A 17,762-nucleotide genomic window follows, 5' to 3' on the forward strand; every position below is an offset into this window, starting at 1 on the left:
CCAAAGGTGAGTACTGGAGAGTCGGCAGGAATTTCCACAAATAGTTGTCCTTGAGCAAGCATCGTGACGAGAACGGAAGGCATCCAAAATAACCTGCAAGGCGCTGTGAGCGCAGTCAGGTCAGGTGCCGGCACCGAATTATAAATATGAGCTGATTGGCATCGAAATCGGCATCAAACGTTTTGATATTGGCAAAGTCTTTGTGACATGCCTGATCGAAGAGACACGATATCAACTTGGATACAGTGAACAACCTCCAGAGCCTTGCTCCAAATGCAGTAGAACATGGCTCGAAGCAATAGGTCTGACATTTGGTGGTGCAACCCTCAGCAGCTGATGATTCTTCAGGACCGACAGTACAGCATCTTTCGACAACCTTCTCAATCGTGCTCAACGAGGTAGCATGCTGAGTGCATACCTCTACGGCGGGCACGCTGTCCTCGACTTCGTCCTCCTCGGGCGGGCGCATGAGCGGCCACTCCACCTGCGGCAGACTGCAAACGACAAATTCGACAGGATCGGGCACATAAAGAGTCAGTGCAAAACCGTGTCTGAGCTCATGACATTCATGGACCAATGGACAGATCCAAAAATGGTCCGAGAAGCGCTGGTGTATCGACCTTTACTGGTTGAGTGAAGTCCCGCGGGAAGAGACGATGATGAAGAAGGAAGAGGAAGATGGTGAGGGTCCTGGACGTTTGCCAAGAACAGGCCCATGATCGCCTAAAGGACCGCTAATGCTGTCAGGAACGACGCCTAATTCGCCTATTGGTTTGGACCTGTGGGAAGGAGGGACGGACGGACGCATGAGGATGGACACACGAGAGAGTGCACATGATGGGCATTTCGGGATGGACTGGATGGGACAGAGCTTTTCGAGTATCAAACAGTTCTAGTTATCGATGTTGTCTAACAATATTCTATCAAGCATTCTAATGTATCTCGCTGAGTCTTCTGTCGATGGAAAAATATTACGTTTTGCTATTCTATTCGTTTATGCAGAGTTCTCCCCTATGCGTTGAGTCTTCCCGACGTCTATCCCCGTGCCGCTCAATCAGTTCGCTTCCAGAAATCGAGGATGGCTTCAACCACTTCATTGCCCTTGGTAATCGGCACGTCGTGGGCTGCGTCAAGCACTGCAAATTCGACGTTCTCAGAAAGCAACTCGGTAGCATCTTCCTCAAGTTCTTGTTTGATAATGATGGGATCGGTGGCTCCCAGGACGATGAAAACCTTCTTTCGCGTACCGTTCTCTTTGTTTTGCTCCCTCAACCGTTCGCCCACGATTCTCCACCGGTCATGCTCGTCACGGATTGGACCATACCTAATGCTTGAGATGAACGCCGGGACAAAACCAGGATAGTGGTCAAGCTGATGTGACACTGCTTTTTCGACCGTGACATGTGGCCGTGACTTGGATAGCACAGCTCGAGAGTTGGATTCGAGATTGACCTCGGCTTGCACGGCTTCGGTGGCATCGACCTTCCTCGTCTTCTCTGGGTTCTTTGGCGGTGCAGCCATCGGTGATCGGAGGCGTTCTTTCACAAGACGTTGTATGATAGGGTCGGGGATGATGCCCTCCGAATATATAATGCGGCTTTGCCGGCTGATGTGGTAGGGTCTCACGAGTCCGGCGGGAGCGAAGAGGATGAGACTGTCCACCAGACCCGGGAAGTAAGACGTGAAGGTAGTGGCGATCCCACCACCCAGGGAGTAGCCAATGAGGGAGAATTTGCCGGACTTTGTGCCGGTCCATGACAGTGGTGACGATGCCAGCACCAGCAAGATCTGAGTGGTGAATAGCCTGATATCATGTCGGAGGTCGCTCGCAGTGTCTGAGTATCCTCGTCCAAAAAGGTCGAAGAGCATGACGCGGCAGCCATTGTCCACTAGGGAGTTTGCGACGGCGCCCAAGGCGATAGCTGGCGTGCTAATGCCATGCACAAGAAGAACCTTGCGTCCATCCTCAGGGCCAAACTCGAACACTCGTATCGACCCGTAAGGGGTATCGACATCTCTGGCTCCAGGTAAGACGTCCGGCGGATATGGTAGACGCCCCTTCTCCTCTTCCGAAAGCTTAGGTAACAGGGTTGATCGTGGCGATCGATGTATGTAGCTCTCTTTGGGTTTGCTGAACAGCCCTCCAGCAAAAGCTCCGGCCGCGAAGAGGCAGGTCCCGGCGATAATAAGTCTCCATTCGATGTAGCCCGCAGGCAGGTTCAATCTCGACGCCATCTTGCCGGACGAGCAGTCAAAGGGACAACGACTTTCAGCAAAGAGAAGTTCTTTAGGGATGCCTAGCAGAAAGTACCGGACCTCGGCTAAATGACTCGCGCAACAGCTAACAACCGCGAAATAGCTGAGTCATGTGTGATGCTTTCGATGTTCTTAAGAGCGATACTCGCTTTCTTCAAAGAAATAGGTCTGGCCTTCGAATGAAAGGACTGTTGAAGCGGATTTATTTCTGCATGACTAAGTCTGGGTATCACGTAGGTATTACAACTGCTTTTACATTGCCCACATCAAAACGAGAAGTCCAAAGCTTTTCCACCAGGCTTGTCCTTACCCTTGTTTCCCTTTCTCTTTTTCCGTCTGGCCTTGGGTTTCTCGTCTTGATCGCTACTGTCTTCCATGTCGGAGTCGTCCTCATCCTCATCCTCATCAGAAGACAGATCGTGTTTGGTACCTGCGCTCCTACCTCCACCAGGAAGACCTTTAGCTTCGGTCCATACCTTGACAGTCTGGCCGCCTCCACTAATCATTCTTCCTTCGATATCGAAGCCAAGTCCAACAACGCCGTCAATCTCGTCGTGCTTAGCGTCCATATCATTCAGCACGCCGTTGCGACCTATTCGCAAAAACCGGACTCGCCCATCCTCCAAGCCTGCAGCCACAAGCCTCTCATCCATCTTTAGCTTGCCGCTTCCAAAGCCGAAGGGTACTTCGACCAAGCTCTCGATACTGAGGCCACTCCGGTCGACCACCATTCGCTCATCGAGGTCGTCCCAGACCCCTTTCTCCCACAAACTGACCACTCCATCGCCCTGGCCTACTAATACCTTCTCACCAACACTTGTGCCGCCCTTCTTCAGACCTTGAACGAGGCTAACACTGGTCAGTTCGATCTCTTGGTCTTCGCTTGTGGCAATTGTGCCCTTGCGGAGATCGGTGACTGCTAGCGTTGATCCCCCTACGGTGACCCATTGCTTGGGAAACCCGCTCGTGCTTGCTTCACTTGCTGGCAGAGGTACCAGAGCATTGATATGTTCCTCACCGTGAGGGTTCCACGTCTGACTCGCCTTCGACACTATCTCTTTCCCGCCTTGTCTTGTGTCCAACAGATATAAGATCCCCGAGTCTGTGCCGAGCAGAAGTGCCTGCGGCGACAGTGCATGCAACACCGATGGTGCGTCTGTATCTCGAACCCCAGGTATTGCAAACTTTCCCACGACTTTGCCGGTCTCCGTCATGAAAGATTTGACCAACCCATCAGTGCCTGCAGAGTAGCAGATGTCCCCATCGTGACTGAATGTGAGACATCGACATGAGCCTTTATGTCTCTTCGTACTCCAGATTGTGTCTATTGAACCAAGTCCACTTTCTGAAACACTCGCTGAGGAAGACCGGCGCAAGGACGACGTCAAAGGAGCCGAACCATGGCCATTGATGAGGTTCGTCGTCTTCGTAGGAGATTCAGAGCTATCTTGAGAGGCACTGTCGATTGCATCGGCGTCCGAGGGGAGCTTGTATGCTTGCACATGTCCTGAAGAGAGGCCGACTGCGAATAGAGGTTCGGAGGGGTGAATGACTTGAGCAAATAGATCCGATTGGAGAGGGAGAGTGCAGATTGTGTCGAACATGACGAGCTGGAGGGCAAGATCACCGCATTTCAACGATAGCTTCACTGTGGTGACTGTTGTACTCCGTACCACAATGGCTCGAAGCTTGAAGCTGCCGTTTTGTTGGAGAGCAAATCCTCGTGGGCTCAAATTTGGAGATTCTAAGCGAGGAAATTTCCCCAGCCGCCGCCAAGAGCAGTGCGCTTTTAGGCTGGTGTAAGCTGCGGGAAAGCCCGGATTTAACTATAAGCTTAACTAAACAATCCTCTGAGGGCTGTGGTTCGCCGCCGGGGTGTGCCTGGTGTGCCCACTGTCTCTTTGTACCTGAGTTTTTCCTCTGATAGCCGATCCATCGTCTAGACATCGTCCAACCATAACATATCACACAAGCAACTGACAGTCACGGATCCCATATGTCCCGGAGGCCGTAGGAGCTACTCCGTACACTGTCATCTACATCCTATTCTACACTCGGCCGTCTTGCGCAAGTTGAACCACTGGCTTACAGGGACCCTCTTTCAGGCTTACGACGGTCTGGCGCCTGAGTCGTCGCTCAAGGTTGAGTGGAAAAAGCATTTACTGTCACCTATACTCGAATTAACTTTCATTCGGATACCCTCTCGTCTATCAAAACATTGAACATGACGTCTGCAGACGTGTTAGAGGACGAGGCTATTGACCCTCGACTCGACGAGACAACAGCCTTACTTGTTGCACCAGCCAAAGCCTCGCCCGCACGGGACGACGAAAGTGGACCAAACGACAATGGCACTGAAGATGACAAGCCCTTACCCAAGGACCAGATCTTATTTCTCTGCTTTGCCCGGGTTGTCGAACCCATTGCCTTCTTCTGCATCTTTCCCTTCATCAATCAGATGATTCGGGACACTGGAGTCGCAGAGGAAGATGTTGGCTTCTACAGTGGATTGATCGTATGAGAACCTCCTCCTCAACCACATTGCTTACGCTCACCGTGTCTTCCCAGGAATCCCTATTTTCATTGACACAAATGGTGCTCATGATCCCATGGGGCTGGGCCGCAGACTATTGGGGACGAAAACCTATCTTGGTGTCGTCCCTCGCTGGCGTCGCTATTGCAACGGCCATCTTCGGCCTCAGCAAGACGATATGGCAGATGATTGTGTTCCGCTGCTTCGCCGGTCTCTTCGCTGGAACCATTGTGTAAGAAACCTCAAGCACACTCCGCTCTGAGGATCTTCACTGACTCCGTGGCTACCATAGGACAATCCGTACCATGATCAGCGAAAACAGTACCCACAAGACCCAGGCTCGAGCCTTTTCCTTTTTTGCGTTCACAGGCAATCTAGGTATATTCCTAGGTCCTATCCTCGGTACGTCTACCTTCATACCCTGGTCCTTTTGGGTAGTTTTTGACGATACTTGTACAGGAGGAGCGCTCGCAAAGCCAGCGACCGTATTCCCCTCCATCTTCGGTCACATCCAGTTCTTCCATGACTACCCCTATGCCTTGCCGACCATTGTCACAGGCAGTATTGGCGTCATCGCAACCGTAACCAGCGCCCTGTTTATCAAAGAGGTACGGCGCGCTCGCTCCCACCTGCTACTTTCCTCCTTGGAGGCTCTTGCTCTCTTCACTACTAAAATCATCCGTCATGTGTTGTCAGACGCTCGTCCGCGAACCTAAGTCCTCCTCCGATGCCGCCTCACGACCACGAATGTCTACATTGGAGCTGCTGCGCGCTCCCAACGTCGGGATAACGCTCTACATCTACGCGCACGTCATGCTCCTCGCCTTCGCCTACACTGCCATCAGCCCCGTCTTCTCCTTCACGCCCGTCCACCTCGGCGGTTTCGGCTTCACTCCGCTCCAGATCTCGCTCTTCGTAAGTCCCTTCTTGTTCTGCCGGCTTCCAGAGACGCTCTGCTCTTGCCCAAACTTACCAACGAGTTTCTACGTTTATGCTTTCCCCCCCATCCTTTGGCCTGGACAGCCCCGTTTTGCTGACGAGAAGCGGCACTCATAGATGGGCCTCGGCGGCCTCAGTCAATCGCTCTATCTTCTTATCATCTTCCCCTGGCTGCAGAAGCGCATCGGCACCGCGGGAGTAATGCGCCTCTGCGCCAACGCGTACCCATTCTTCTTCGCCATCTTACCAGTATGCAATATCCTTCTGCGCAACGGTCTGACCACGGCGTTCTGGGTCATCACCCCTGTCGCGCTCGTCGTCGGGTCCGGGGTTGCCATGAGTTTCACGGCCATCCAACTCGTGCTGAACGACGTGAGCCCCAGCCCGGCGGTGTTGGGCACGCTCAACGCCGTCGCGTTGACGTTGGTCAGCGGCATCCGAGCGTTCAGTCCGGCCTTGTTTGCGAGTCTGTTCGCCGCGAGCGTCGGGAGTAAATTCCTCGGCGGCCATGTTATTTGGATCCTCATGATTGCGTTGGCGCTGGGCTTTACAGTTGTGAGCCGGTGGGTGCCGGAAGGGGAGAAGGAGGTCAAAAATGGTGAACGTCAGGATGATCGGGATGGGCTGGACGCATAGACTTGCCTTGACACAATATCAAATGGTTATGCGGAGGAGCAGCAAGCCTACCTAGAAGCATATTGACCGCTATACTATAGATCTAAGATGTTCTCTTCGGGAGGGAAGATTTGCACACGCACATATTGGATAGACAGCGGCAAATCCAACAATTGAACATATAGGAAAGGATAGCCAGCAGTCATTCACAAGTCACTGTTCTATCTGTTTGCCCACAAGCGACATGTTCATGTTACAAAAGAAAATTATAGATCCGCCCTTGCAGGCTCACCAGCCCAAGCTCTCCTGATGAGTTCACGGATAGGTTCCTTCTCGACTTTTCGTGGGTTGGGATACTGATTGCTCACGGCAATCTCAGCGGCCTTATCAATGTCCTCTTCCTTCATGCCAAAATCCTTCAGGGCACGCTTGACCTTCAACTTCTCCAGCAAGATGTTTAGACCTTTGGTGGCGTCGCCTTCGCTGCCTGGTAGCACGGATGCCAACTTCTCCATAGCCTCGGGGATGGCTGGGGCATTGTATGACAAGGCATGAGGCAGCACGATCGTATGCGTCTCTGCGTGGGGGAGGTTGAAAGAGCCACCGAGCGTATGGCATAGTTTGTGATGCAGAGCCATCGAGGACGAACCCAGGCACACTCCGCAAAGCCAGGCACCATATTGCGCCTTTTCGCGTGCTGGTTGCGACTGGGGGTTCTGGATGATCTCTGGAAGTGACTCTGCCAGAGCCTTGGTACCCTCGAGCGCGAGTAATGAGATGATTGGGTTCTTGTTCTTTGCATATAGTGCTTCGACGGCGTGAGCGATGGCGTTGACGCCAGATGTTGCGCTGAGTGCGACAGGAAGCGTCATTGTCAGGTTCACGTCGTAGATGACTGTGCCAGGTAAGATCTTGGGGTCTGATCTTGTGGTTTTGCGACCTTCTTGTGTTTCTCCCAGAATAGGCGTCATCTCGCTGCCAGCGTAGGTCGTGGGTATGCAGATATGAGGCAGTCCTGTTCTGATGGAGATTGCCTTGCCCAGACCAATTGTTGAGCCTCCTCCTATTGACACGACGCAGTCTGCGGACTTTGACTTCAGGAAGGACATGGCTTCTTCGGTGACGTGGGAGGGTGTGTGCATGGTGGCATTGGTATAAGTGCCTGCAGGCTCGATAGACCCGGAAGTCAGGATTTTGGCGAGATCTTCTGCTTGACTGACCTGCTGAGGCGTGGAGAGGAGAAGGGGTGATTTCAAACCGAGTCGCTTGATCTCTTCGGGGAGTTTGTTGATGCTGCCGGGTCCGAAGACCACGCGGCCAGGGTTGGCATTGTACTCGAAGGGATCCATTGCTTTGTCAGAGGGTTAAGATTGGTTGCAAGGGTTCGAGCGCGCTCAATTCAATATTTTGTGAGAAGGAGAGAGAAGATGCAAGTACTGGGGATTTCCCACGGTTTTGGTGGTGGTGGTGGTAAAAGACCCCGCAGAAGCATCATCGGAAGAGGCACAAGAGGGTTGTTGCAGCACAGAGCTTCGTGGGGTAGAAACCACCGGCAGAAGCACCCATCACACCCACAATATTGCCCACTCATCGCCGGGTATGTGCCCAGCGAGCCACAATCTTCAGCATTTATCCGACTCCTGGAGCATCCCGAGTCTCTTGCGTATTGCTTACAAACCTCGACTGGTTTGCTTTCCGCACTCGCACCCTCACAATGTCAAGCCTGGCCAAAGGTACAACACAACCGCGAAGATCCAGGTGCCAGACAGAATTTGAAATGCTTGTAGCATTTGGTTCGAGGCTCTAATTCCCTCGTTGTAGTCCTGGAAGAATGGGACTTTGACTTTGTGGCGCCAGAAATCCGCGATATGTCGGTAAGCCAATATGATGCCGCCAGCATTGGCTATGCTCAGGAACAATGGCAGCTTTTTACCCCCCGTTGGACCGATGGCAAGGATGATAGAGCACAGGACAGAGGAGATTGTCTGATGATCTCAGTCAGTCCTGGAGGGCTGAAATAGGAGAATGTAGGTAGCTTACCGCAAGTGCTCCGCTTGTCTGCGTTGTTCTGGTTTTATGTAGCTGTTGAGCTGCCGTCCTCGAGTATCTTGCCGCTTGCTCGGTTTGTTCTTCTCGTTGCTTAAGATTGTAGATGGCAATGGCAGAAAATAAACCCGTGTAGACACCAATACAGGTCTGAGTAGCATGGAACAATGAAAGCACAACCGTTGTTGCTGGGAGGGATGGCATGTTGGCTTCGTTCTGTGACCGGCTTCAACTTGATGATGAGAATTTCTGCTTGGTCTGAACTCGAGCCTGCTGAAGAAGGAAACCTCGAAAGCATCAGGCGAGTCAAGCCTCTGGTGACGCTCATTAATCCAACCAATCAAACGCGCCTTCACAGTGCTGACTAACCACGACGCCAAGCTGCAGTCACTCGTAGCGACTGTGACTTCGTCCAAAATTTTATGTAGCCTCCAGTCATTCCTCTCTGACGGAGCATGGCCACCAGGGTGCTGGATACTATCTTCCCTCCATCAGTCTCCTTGAGCATTGGACCTCGACCATGGCCGAACAACTCACCACACCTCCAGTGCTTTCAACGCCGGACACCCATATCCTGACCGAGGACATTCCGGACGCTATTCGCTCTGGTGCAACAGAAACCCTGTCCGAAGAGGAGCTGGAGGTCAGATATGAGATCAGTAGGACGATTGCTGAAATCAGAAAGCGAAGATGGAGGCGCGTCGCTCTGCAGTTCCCTGACCATATGCTCCCTCACTCCGCCCGGGTCTATCAACTACTAGCCAGAGGATTGCCACAGGAGAAAACAGGCACCGTGAGCGGTTCTGCGACACTGGACACTGCCATCTCTGATCTCGCCATCTCTGAAGAAAAGCCAGTCAAACTTACTATTCTTGGCGACACATCCTATGGAGCTTGCTGCGTGGATGAGATTGCAGCCGAGCATGTTGATGCTGATGCTGTTGTCCATTATGGTAGGGCATGTCTTTCGCCGACTGCAAGACTGCCCGTTTTGCACATCTACACAACTATGAAACTTGACTACAAAGATGTAGTTGAGAAGTTCCAACAATCGTTCCCTGATCTAGACACAAAAGTCATTTTGACTGCCGATGTCCCATATGGCGCACACGTACAGCCAGTATGTGACATGCTGCAAGGCCTTGGCTATAAACACATGTTTGCAGCTTCGATCGTTCATGATCCCTCTTCCCCAATCCCTAATCGGACACTTCCAACCAGCGTTTTCGAAGATTCTGCATCATTGTCTCAATGGAGCCTTTTTCACATCTCCGATCCGCCAACCGCACTCCTTCTCACTCTCACCTCTCGCATGGCCAGTGTAAGAGTGTACAGCACAGACCTCACTGCCTCCAGCACTTCAACATCAGCCGCGTTGGAAAATTCGACCAGACTACTGCTTCGTCGGCGCTACGCTCTGATCACATCCCTCACCACCGTGCCTATCTGGGGTATATTGATCAATACCCTCAGTGTCAAGAATTATATGAACATGCTCTCTCATATTCAACGTCAAATTTCCGCGGCCGGAAAGAAATCATACCTCTTTGTCGTGGGTAAACTCAATCCTGCAAAGATTGCAAACTTCTCCGAGATTGGCGGCTGGGTGGTGGTTGGCTGCTGGGAGAGCTCCCTGGTCGACAGCAAAGAGTTCTACAGGCCTATCATTACACCTTTCGAGTTGGAGTTGGCATTACAGTCTGACGACACTCGGGTATGGACAGGCGAATGGCGGGCAGATTTTCAAGCTGTTCTCGAAGATGCCGCGAAATGGGAACAACAAATGCAGACTCAAGCGAACGACACTGATGAAATTCTCCAGCCTGAGCAGAATGGAGAAGCCGAGCACGGGCTGGACTCGGAGTCAGAATCTGAACCTCCTGAATTTGACCTCCGAACAGGCCGCTACGTTTCCAGGTCGAGACCAATGCAGAGGACGAGCCATCTTCAAGGGGCAGCGGGATCTGGCACCAACGGTAATCCCTCAACAGCGTTGACGAAAAGGAGCAAGGGCGATATAATCTCTGTCAACGGTATCGCATCACCTGCCGCGGAATACCTGAAGGAGAAACGTGGCTGGCGTGGATTGGGTAGCGATTTCGAGGTCAAGTATGAGGAAGAGATGGAAGGAAACCTCATTGAAGAAGGTCGTACAGGAGTCGCTAGAGGATACACAGTTGGAGAGTCGGCGCCGACTTGAGGTGAACCCAACTCTAAGCATGCTACATGCTCAGCAGCACTGTCATTTTCCCCTTCGCTGTCCCTTTAAAGCTACTTGCTCAGGATCACGGTCCCAGCGCGTTCGCTAGGTCTGCTATATCGTCCATGTCCTCAAGCTTCCAACAAGCCTTGATCGTCCTTTCAGCGTTGTCTCCGCCTAACACCGGACTGGCTTGATCCAAGAACTTCCGCTGGAGCTGTTCAACAGTCATTGGCCGTGCTAGCGAGCCGGTTGCATGCTCAATATGGAATGAGCTCTCCAAAACGCCGGTCTCGCCCGGGCGCTCATACTTGATCGTCAAGTACGCTTCATCATCGCGCACTTCACCATCTGTCCGAACATTGACCCTATCCCGCGCTGAGGCTACCTGCACATTCTCAGAAGCAATATAATCTGAGAACTCTGCAGGTCCCGCTCGCCCACAAACCAGTGCTACCGCGCAGCCATGGTACAAGGAGAAGATCGTCTCGAGGCCGTTCTTGGGATGTCGGACCGAGCATAAGCGGACGCACTGAGGGTTCACGACCACGTCGATCGAGACAATTCTTTCGCAGAAAGACTCTTCACCTTGCTCCATACTATGAAAGTGCTCGTAAGCTTCGAGACAGCCGTCGATGAGCGGATGAATCACGATCCCGCATGGATACGGCTTGAATGTGTTTTGAAGAATCTGCCAATCGCCTTCGTCTGCGAGAGCCGACAATTCCCCTTCCACAACCGTAGTCGATACAAGTCTGAGCCAAGACTCGATGGGCCTGTCACAGCTACCAAACCCGTGTGCGGCCAATTTGGCAGCGAGTATCCCGTTCTGTGCGCCTCGACCCATATGCAGCGTCTTTGTGTCGGTACCGAACATTGCCCGGATCCCTCCCGCCATACTTGCTGCGTGGCCCAATGCTGCAGCATATTGGGCAGAGTCGAGATTTAATGCTTTTGCGATGGCGGCAGCGGCGCCGAAGTGGCCGGTCGTGCCTGTGATGTGCCTGGTATTCTTCATCAGTTCTTGCAGCGGCGTGTGGTGGATTAAAGGCGCTCTTACCAACCGTCTTTGTAATGACTTGGTCCCAAGGCATTGCCTACTGCGCATTGGGCTTCGACGCCAGCGACAAAGGCCAGGATAAAGTCTCTACCCGAGAGGTGGTGCACCTGAGCCCAAGACAGCAATGCAGCAAGCGGTGTCCCTGAAGGATGGATCACGGTGCGCAGGTGGGTGTCGTCGTAGTCTGCCGCGGTGAGCGCAACGCCGTTGACCAGAGCGGCGGTATCTTGACATGCCCGTTCGCTACGGCCAAGGATGGTACATTGTCCACTCGAGGAATCCGAGGTCAGGACTGTTTCGATGACCTTTTCAACAGGAGGAGCACGGGATGAGCCAAGACCGCATCCCAGGCTGTTCAAGATGGAGCGTTTTGCTTGTGCAATGACATCTTCGGGTAGATGCTCATATTTCAATTGTGCGAGAAACTTGGCAAGTTTGAAAGTATGGTCAACTGGTTCCATGGTCTTTTTGGCTAGAGACCCTGCCAGAGACTCATGTCTGCCATTGACGACCCAGCCTGAATTCCAGTATCATGAGTGCCTCCCCAATCCCCGAGGTTGGAGAAAGCTGCCCATCAAGTTGGAGAGACAACGGAGGCGTGCAAGGCTTTCTGCTGTTTTCTGCATATTTTGATGGTTTGCAATATGGCCATGAATACAATCGTCCACTCTCCAGTGAATGGGGCCGAGATGTGTTTGACAAGAACTCATGGCACTGGGCTGGGCTTGGGCCGATGTCGCTGCTGACGACGGCGACCTCGAAATCGAGATGACTTCCATGTGCCCCTCACAGTTTGATGTCATGGGTACCGGACATGATTTCCGGCAGGACAATTCCCCGCCTACCACCCAACTACATTGGTATAGTGATTGGTTCTTTGGTGTTTATCAGTCGATCGATTCATGTGAAAGCCTGGAAGAAGGCATCAACGCATCTTCTAGGCCTGTTTATCACGGAACAGACGGCGGAGCCTCTGATGTCACAGAGGTGAAGACATTCTGCAGAGAATATAAGGGCCTTCACCTGGACACGAGGTCTGGGAATGACGATTAATGTTGCAACAGCCTCTTCGCTCTTAACCTTAACACCCAATATTTGTGCTTGAAAGGTAGGATATAAGTTCTGCATCGCTCGTTGTCCACAACCATGGCATCGAAAAGCGTGACCAATCTACTCTCTAAAGCCGCAAGACCAGCGTCTCGCCTCCAACTTCCCGCAAGCCACCGTCTCCTGTCAACAACTCCCATTCAGAACCAAGCCCAAACCCTTCTCCAGGACAAAGAAAATGGCTTCGGCTTCATCCGCCACAACCCTCGCACACCGAAACCTCGCGACAAAGGCGTCACCGAGATCCGCGGGCCGTACTACTCCGCATATGGCAAGCGGCACTTACAAGACGTCCTTGAGACAATGGGTTACCACGTCGACGGCCTCAAGTTTGCGGGCGGGAGTTTCTCGATGATGCCCGAGTCCGCGGTGCGTGAGCTCGTCGACCTAGCGCATCAATACGACGTTTATGTGAGTACCGGCGGGTGGATGGAGCATATCCTCACACAACCGGACGCCCACAGCGCGGTGGACAAGTACCTCAGGAAGTGCAAGGACATCGGGTTCGACGTGATCGAGCTGTCATCTGGGTTTCTGTCCTTCCCACCGGACGACTGGCTACGGCTGGTCGACAAGGTGCACAGCATGGGCCTCAAGGCCAAGCCGGAACTGGGCATTCAGTTCGGCGCGGGTGGTGACACGGCGGCGGAGGACCTGGAAGCCGCAGGCACGTCGGACCCAAGCAAAGTGGTCAATCTGGGGAAGAAGTTTATCGAGGCGGGTGTGGAACGTATGATGATCGAGAGCGAGGGTATTACAGAGAACGTCAAGAGCTGGCGTACCGATGTTATCCAGGCGATCCTCAGGGATCTGCCTCAGGAGAAAGTGGTAAGTGCGAGGACCTGTATCTTTATTGTAGCTGTGCCAGCCACGCAGGACCAGCCACACAGGCCCTCTTGTGTTTTTTTCGGTGACTGACAACCTGCAGATGTTTGAAGCCGCGGATCCGCCCGTTTTCAACTGGTATGTTCGCGAGTTCGGGATTGATGTCAATCTTTTTGTGGATCACTCGCAGATTGTGCAGTTGACGTGCCTGAGGAGCGGAATATGGGGAATGGCCGATACCTTTGGGAAGATTGTCAGCTATCGGAAATGAGGAGGAGGAGGTGGTGGTGGTGGCGAGCAGAGCCCAGCAGTATGCGCGTCGAGTGTGTGGCTAAGCATGCATTTGAGCTGAGCAGACGAACAGCCAGGCAGAAATAATACGAGGTACGATGTGAGTTATGCAGGATTCTGGTATCCGACAGGCGCCAATCAAGGCCATGTTTCAAGGTCACGTGGTTGACGCAGGTTTCGGCTGTCTTGTCTCTTCTGTTGCGAGCGACTCGGATCTTTTAATCATCTTCCCTTCTTTCTGGGCTTCGCAAGGCGGACGCAACGCCATTCAAAGCTTTTCATAAATCTTCTGCAAATCACCCTACTATGTCTAGGTAGTCAGATGTTGACAAACGCCAAGATCGGATTGCGAAGCACCCATGCTTACAGGCTTCTCGATTGTCAATACCATCCAATGCTCGTGCTCGCCTTGTCGGATCTGCCGGATGCTGGTCGTGAGGCTCCATGCTATTTTGGGGTCCACACGCGGCATCGATGGCATTGACATCATCTTGTCATATTTTGTGCCTTCAATCAGTGGCCTTCCACGCCTTCTCACTGCGACTCGATGGAGACATGCTACTCGTACTACCGTGGTACCATGCACAGGGCTGTCACTCTACTTATCCATTTTAATGCATCTTGCAAAGCCTCACTGCTCAAAGGTGAATGAATATCCATAAGTGCATTTGTTTCCTTTCATTTCCTATCTTTCTCTCTCTTCTCAGCTGCTCGTGTGATCCAGCCCTTCACTTTCACACAGCCGGCAACAGGACCAACAAAAACCTCAATAGCCATGAAGGTCGCTCTGATAGCCACAGTCCTCGGAAGTCTTGCTGCCAGTGTGAATGGTAAGCCAAGTCCGCTCAAAGTTGTTTGTCGAGGTCAACTGACATTTGGAAGGATATGTTGTTGAAGCAGAAGACGCCTCTCTCGAAGCCTTAGCAAACCTACGTCGAGCGCTACCCAACTCTCCCAAAGGTTACACTCCGTCTCGTGTCACATGCCCTCAAAACGCTCCGTCAGTGAGAGCTGCAACGTCCTTGTCAGCGAATGAAACAGCATGGCTGGAGAAGAGGAGGAACAATACCCTCACACCCATGCGCAATTTGTTGAACCGTCTAGACATTGGTAACTTCAATGCTAGCGAATACATCGAAAACCACTCTCACAATGCTTCGGCCCTGCCGAACATTGGCATCGCTGTGTCGGGAGGTGGCTGGCGAGCATTGATGAATGGAGCAGGCGCTCTCAAAGCATTCGATTCTCGTACTCGAAACAACACAGGTGACGGTAAACTGGGTGGGCTGTTGCAGTCCGCTACGTACCTCTCTGGGCTCAGTGGAGGTGGCTGGCTGGTAGGCTCATTGTTCATGAACAACTTCACAACTGTTGGAGCATTGCAAGCCGACACTAGTGGCTCGGTGTGGGAGTTTGGGAATTCTGTCCTCAAAGGCCCAGACACTGGCGGTCTTCAGATCTTCGACACAGCAGAATACTATGCTAACCTTGCTAGCGATGTTAATGGCAAGGATGATGCTGGCTTTGACGTGTCTCTAACTGATGTCTGGGGCCGTGCCCTATCATTCCAGTTGATCAATGCCACCGACGGTGGTCCAAAGTACACTTTCTCCTCAATCGCCATCTCGCAGCCATTCCAAGACGCCAACTCTCCCTTCCCTATCCTAGTCGCCGACGCCCGAGCTCCTGGCGAGACCTTGATTCCAGGGAACACGACGGTGTATGAATTCAACCCTTTCGAGATGGGCTCTTGGGACCCGACGTCCTATGGATTCGTCCCGATGAAGTACTTGGGCACCAATTTCACGGCTGGCCAGGTTCCAAACAACGACCGATGCGTCATTGGATTTGACAATGGCGGATATATCATGGGAACCTCGTCTTCGTTGTTCAACCAGTTCATTTTGAACTTGAATCAAACAGACATCCCAGATACTCTGAAGGGCTTGATCGCCAACATTTTGGGGGGTCTGGATCAGGACAACAACGACATTGCCGACTACAGTCCAAACCCATTCTTCCATTATCGACCTGAACACAATCCTTCAGCCAATACAAGCAGACTTACACTCGTAGACGGTGGCGAAGACCTCCAGAACATCCCTCTTCACCCACTCATTCAACCATATCGAAATGTCGATGTCATCTTTGCAGTCGACTCCTCTGCTGATACGACCTACAACTGGCCAAATGCAACTGCTCTCGTCGCCACATATGAGCGGTCTCGAGCTGATATTTCCAACAATACTCTCTTCCCTAGTATTCCGGACCAAAACACCATCGTCAACCTCGGACTCAACACACATCCTACCTTCTTCGGCTGCAATGTCTCCAACTTCACGGAAGGTTCTCACATTCCGCCGTTGGTGGTATACCTCCCCAACTCACCATATGTGACCTTCAGCAACGAATCTACATTTACCTTTTCGACCAATAATTCCTACCGCGACGCGATCATTCTGAACGGTCAGGATGTCGCTACAATGGGCAACGGCACCGTCGATGACACATGGCCCACGTGTGTTGGCTGTGCGATTCTGAGCCGGAGCCTTGACCGCACGGGCACTGATGTTCCAGAGGTATGCCAGCAGTGCTTCAATCGCTTCTGCTGGAATGGCACCGTTGATTCGTCGACACCGGAACCGTACGAGCCAACGCCGATCCTAGCACAGTTGGACATTTCCAGCAAGGGATCGACGAGTCTGTTCAGTCGATGGACAGCTGCTGCTGCGGCGGCAATAGCTCTTGCGTCGACGCTGTAATCTTAATGTCAATGCACACTTTTGGGGGTGTCAATGGAGCTTATTGGAATTTTGATAAACACACGAGCAAGGAAAACAAATTCACGTTCAAGCTTACTCTGTATATGCAAAGGGTATGTGGGCGATCGGGTGCTTTTTGGGTATCTATACCAGTTTGCTAAAAAGGATGAAGGAGCTTTGCTATATGATCATGATGGCAACGGAATTGGGCTACACAAAAGGGGTTAACGAGGACATTGGTAACGACACCTAGCATTGCGAAGGGATTTGGGCATCGGCAAGCATGGAGCATACTCTGCTATAGCCACTGCATTTGGGATTGGACCTTGCAATGACACGTACACCAGAATCCATGGGGGAGATAGGAGTATAGCATTGTACAAAATGAGATGATTAATAGACGATCCCTTGGATTCTGACCGGTAAATCACTACTCTCCCCAAGGGACTGCGGAGGAGGCAAGACCGCTTCCCCAGACTCTGTATGGGACCAAGTTGAATGACATCGCCGCGCAGGTCAAGGGTTCCGCAGGAATAATGCCTCTACCATCACGAGTCCATGTTGAAGGTGCCATACAAATGTCGGATCCGACTTTCCACTCCACCTCCACAGTGACATGGTGGACATGGTGGACATGGTAAGTCTTGGGTCAGATTCACACTCATCCCCAATAACCTGGTACACCTGAATCGGGATGACAGCCTGGAGATATGTACGAGTACTCGTAGACTGTAGTAGTGTCTCTTTCTCCCGCTCTTTCTCCAGCCTGACGAGGACCACCCCACGGACATCTCTCGGCCAGCAAAGCACGTCCCCTCAGCACTAAAGAGTCTAAGACCAGGAAAATGGTAAGCGAGTCCAATCAATCACGGTACAACCGTCCTCAACCAGTCCCCAGCATCTCCCCTCCGCCCTATGAACTTGCCACACTTGCGCCCTGACAACTCCCCGGCGCGCCTCCACCGTCATTCAGCCCGTCGTGGAAAATGAAGATCTCCTCAGCCAGATGCCGTGCCGATACCCGGTCGGTCACTTCACCTCATCAGTGCGCACTGCTCGCTGGCAAGTTGCAATGGCCCTGGGCTAGGAGCCAACAACAGTGGGGAAAAGAAATTTCGACATGCTCTT

General features: G+C 52.3%; 10 protein-coding genes across 10 annotated transcripts; 5 read left to right on the forward strand and 5 right to left on the reverse strand.

Moving 5' to 3' along the window:
- Window positions 1–877: 877 nt before the first annotated feature.
- PV05_09887 (uncharacterized protein) lies at window positions 878–2,238 on the reverse strand. Its single transcript, XM_013456268.1, has one exon. It carries the CDS (start codon window positions 2,233–2,235, stop codon window positions 1,051–1,053), a length of 1,185 nt encoding a protein of 394 aa, XP_013311722.1. The 5' UTR covers window positions 2,236–2,238; the 3' UTR covers window positions 878–1,050.
- Window positions 2,239–2,452: 214 nt separating this feature from the next.
- On the reverse strand, window positions 2,453–3,960 carry PV05_09888 (uncharacterized protein). The gene has a single exon (XM_013456269.1). It carries the CDS (start codon window positions 3,858–3,860, stop codon window positions 2,523–2,525), a length of 1,338 nt encoding a protein of 445 aa, XP_013311723.1. The 5' UTR covers window positions 3,861–3,960; the 3' UTR covers window positions 2,453–2,522.
- A 257-nt stretch (window positions 3,961–4,217) lies between these two features.
- Window positions 4,218–6,511, forward strand: PV05_09889 (uncharacterized protein). The gene is made up of 6 exons (XM_013456270.1): window positions 4,218–4,771; window positions 4,825–5,021; window positions 5,082–5,191; window positions 5,249–5,397; window positions 5,486–5,704; window positions 5,846–6,511. Exons 1-6 carry the CDS (start codon window positions 4,481–4,483, stop codon window positions 6,362–6,364), a joined length of 1,485 nt encoding a protein of 494 aa, XP_013311724.1. The 5' UTR covers window positions 4,218–4,480; the 3' UTR covers window positions 6,365–6,511.
- A 98-nt stretch (window positions 6,512–6,609) lies between these two features.
- On the reverse strand, window positions 6,610–7,692 carry PV05_09890 (uncharacterized protein; the record flags this gene model as incomplete). Its single annotated transcript, XM_013456271.1, has 1 exon — window positions 6,610–7,692. The coding sequence occupies one exon, from the start codon at window positions 7,690–7,692 to the stop codon at window positions 6,610–6,612; it is 1,083 nt and encodes a 360-aa protein (XP_013311725.1).
- A 360-nt stretch (window positions 7,693–8,052) lies between these two features.
- On the reverse strand, window positions 8,053–8,593 carry PV05_09891 (uncharacterized protein; the record flags this gene model as incomplete). The annotated part of the gene is made up of 2 exons (XM_013456272.1): window positions 8,053–8,328; window positions 8,384–8,593. 2 exons carry the CDS (start codon window positions 8,591–8,593, stop codon window positions 8,053–8,055), a joined length of 486 nt encoding a protein of 161 aa, XP_013311726.1.
- Window positions 8,594–8,839: 246 nt separating this feature from the next.
- PV05_09892 (diphthamide biosynthesis protein 2) lies at window positions 8,840–10,901 on the forward strand. The gene has a single exon (XM_013456273.1). It carries the CDS (start codon window positions 8,910–8,912, stop codon window positions 10,587–10,589), a length of 1,680 nt encoding a protein of 559 aa, XP_013311727.1. The 5' UTR covers window positions 8,840–8,909; the 3' UTR covers window positions 10,590–10,901.
- Window positions 10,618–12,335, reverse strand: PV05_09893 (uncharacterized protein). Its single transcript, XM_013456274.1, has 2 exons — window positions 11,650–12,335; window positions 10,618–11,593 (listed from the first exon to the last, which is right to left on the reverse strand). The coding sequence occupies exons 1-2, from the start codon at window positions 12,108–12,110 to the stop codon at window positions 10,675–10,677; spliced, it is 1,380 nt and encodes a 459-aa protein (XP_013311728.1). The 5' UTR covers window positions 12,111–12,335; the 3' UTR covers window positions 10,618–10,674.
- A 22-nt stretch (window positions 12,336–12,357) lies between these two features.
- Window positions 12,358–12,702, forward strand: PV05_09894 (uncharacterized protein; the record flags this gene model as incomplete). The annotated part of the gene is made up of 1 exon (XM_013456275.1): window positions 12,358–12,702. The coding sequence occupies one exon, from the start codon at window positions 12,358–12,360 to the stop codon at window positions 12,700–12,702; it is 345 nt and encodes a 114-aa protein (XP_013311729.1).
- Window positions 12,703–12,795: 93 nt separating this feature from the next.
- PV05_09895 (uncharacterized protein) lies at window positions 12,796–13,852 on the forward strand (the record flags this gene model as incomplete). The annotated part of the gene is made up of 2 exons (XM_013456276.1): window positions 12,796–13,584; window positions 13,685–13,852. 2 exons carry the CDS (start codon window positions 12,796–12,798, stop codon window positions 13,850–13,852), a joined length of 957 nt encoding a protein of 318 aa, XP_013311730.1.
- Window positions 13,853–14,281: 429 nt separating this feature from the next.
- PV05_09896 (uncharacterized protein) lies at window positions 14,282–17,038 on the forward strand. Its single transcript, XM_013456277.1, has 2 exons — window positions 14,282–14,702; window positions 14,755–17,038. Exons 1-2 carry the CDS (start codon window positions 14,648–14,650, stop codon window positions 16,632–16,634), a joined length of 1,935 nt encoding a protein of 644 aa, XP_013311731.1. The 5' UTR covers window positions 14,282–14,647; the 3' UTR covers window positions 16,635–17,038.
- Window positions 17,039–17,762: the final 724 nt, after the last annotated feature.

This window comes from Exophiala xenobiotica (genome assembly GCF_000835505.1).
Source record: "Exophiala xenobiotica strain CBS 118157 unplaced genomic scaffold supercont1.6, whole genome shotgun sequence".
Classification (NCBI taxonomy): domain Eukaryota; kingdom Fungi; phylum Ascomycota; class Eurotiomycetes; order Chaetothyriales; family Herpotrichiellaceae; genus Exophiala; species Exophiala xenobiotica.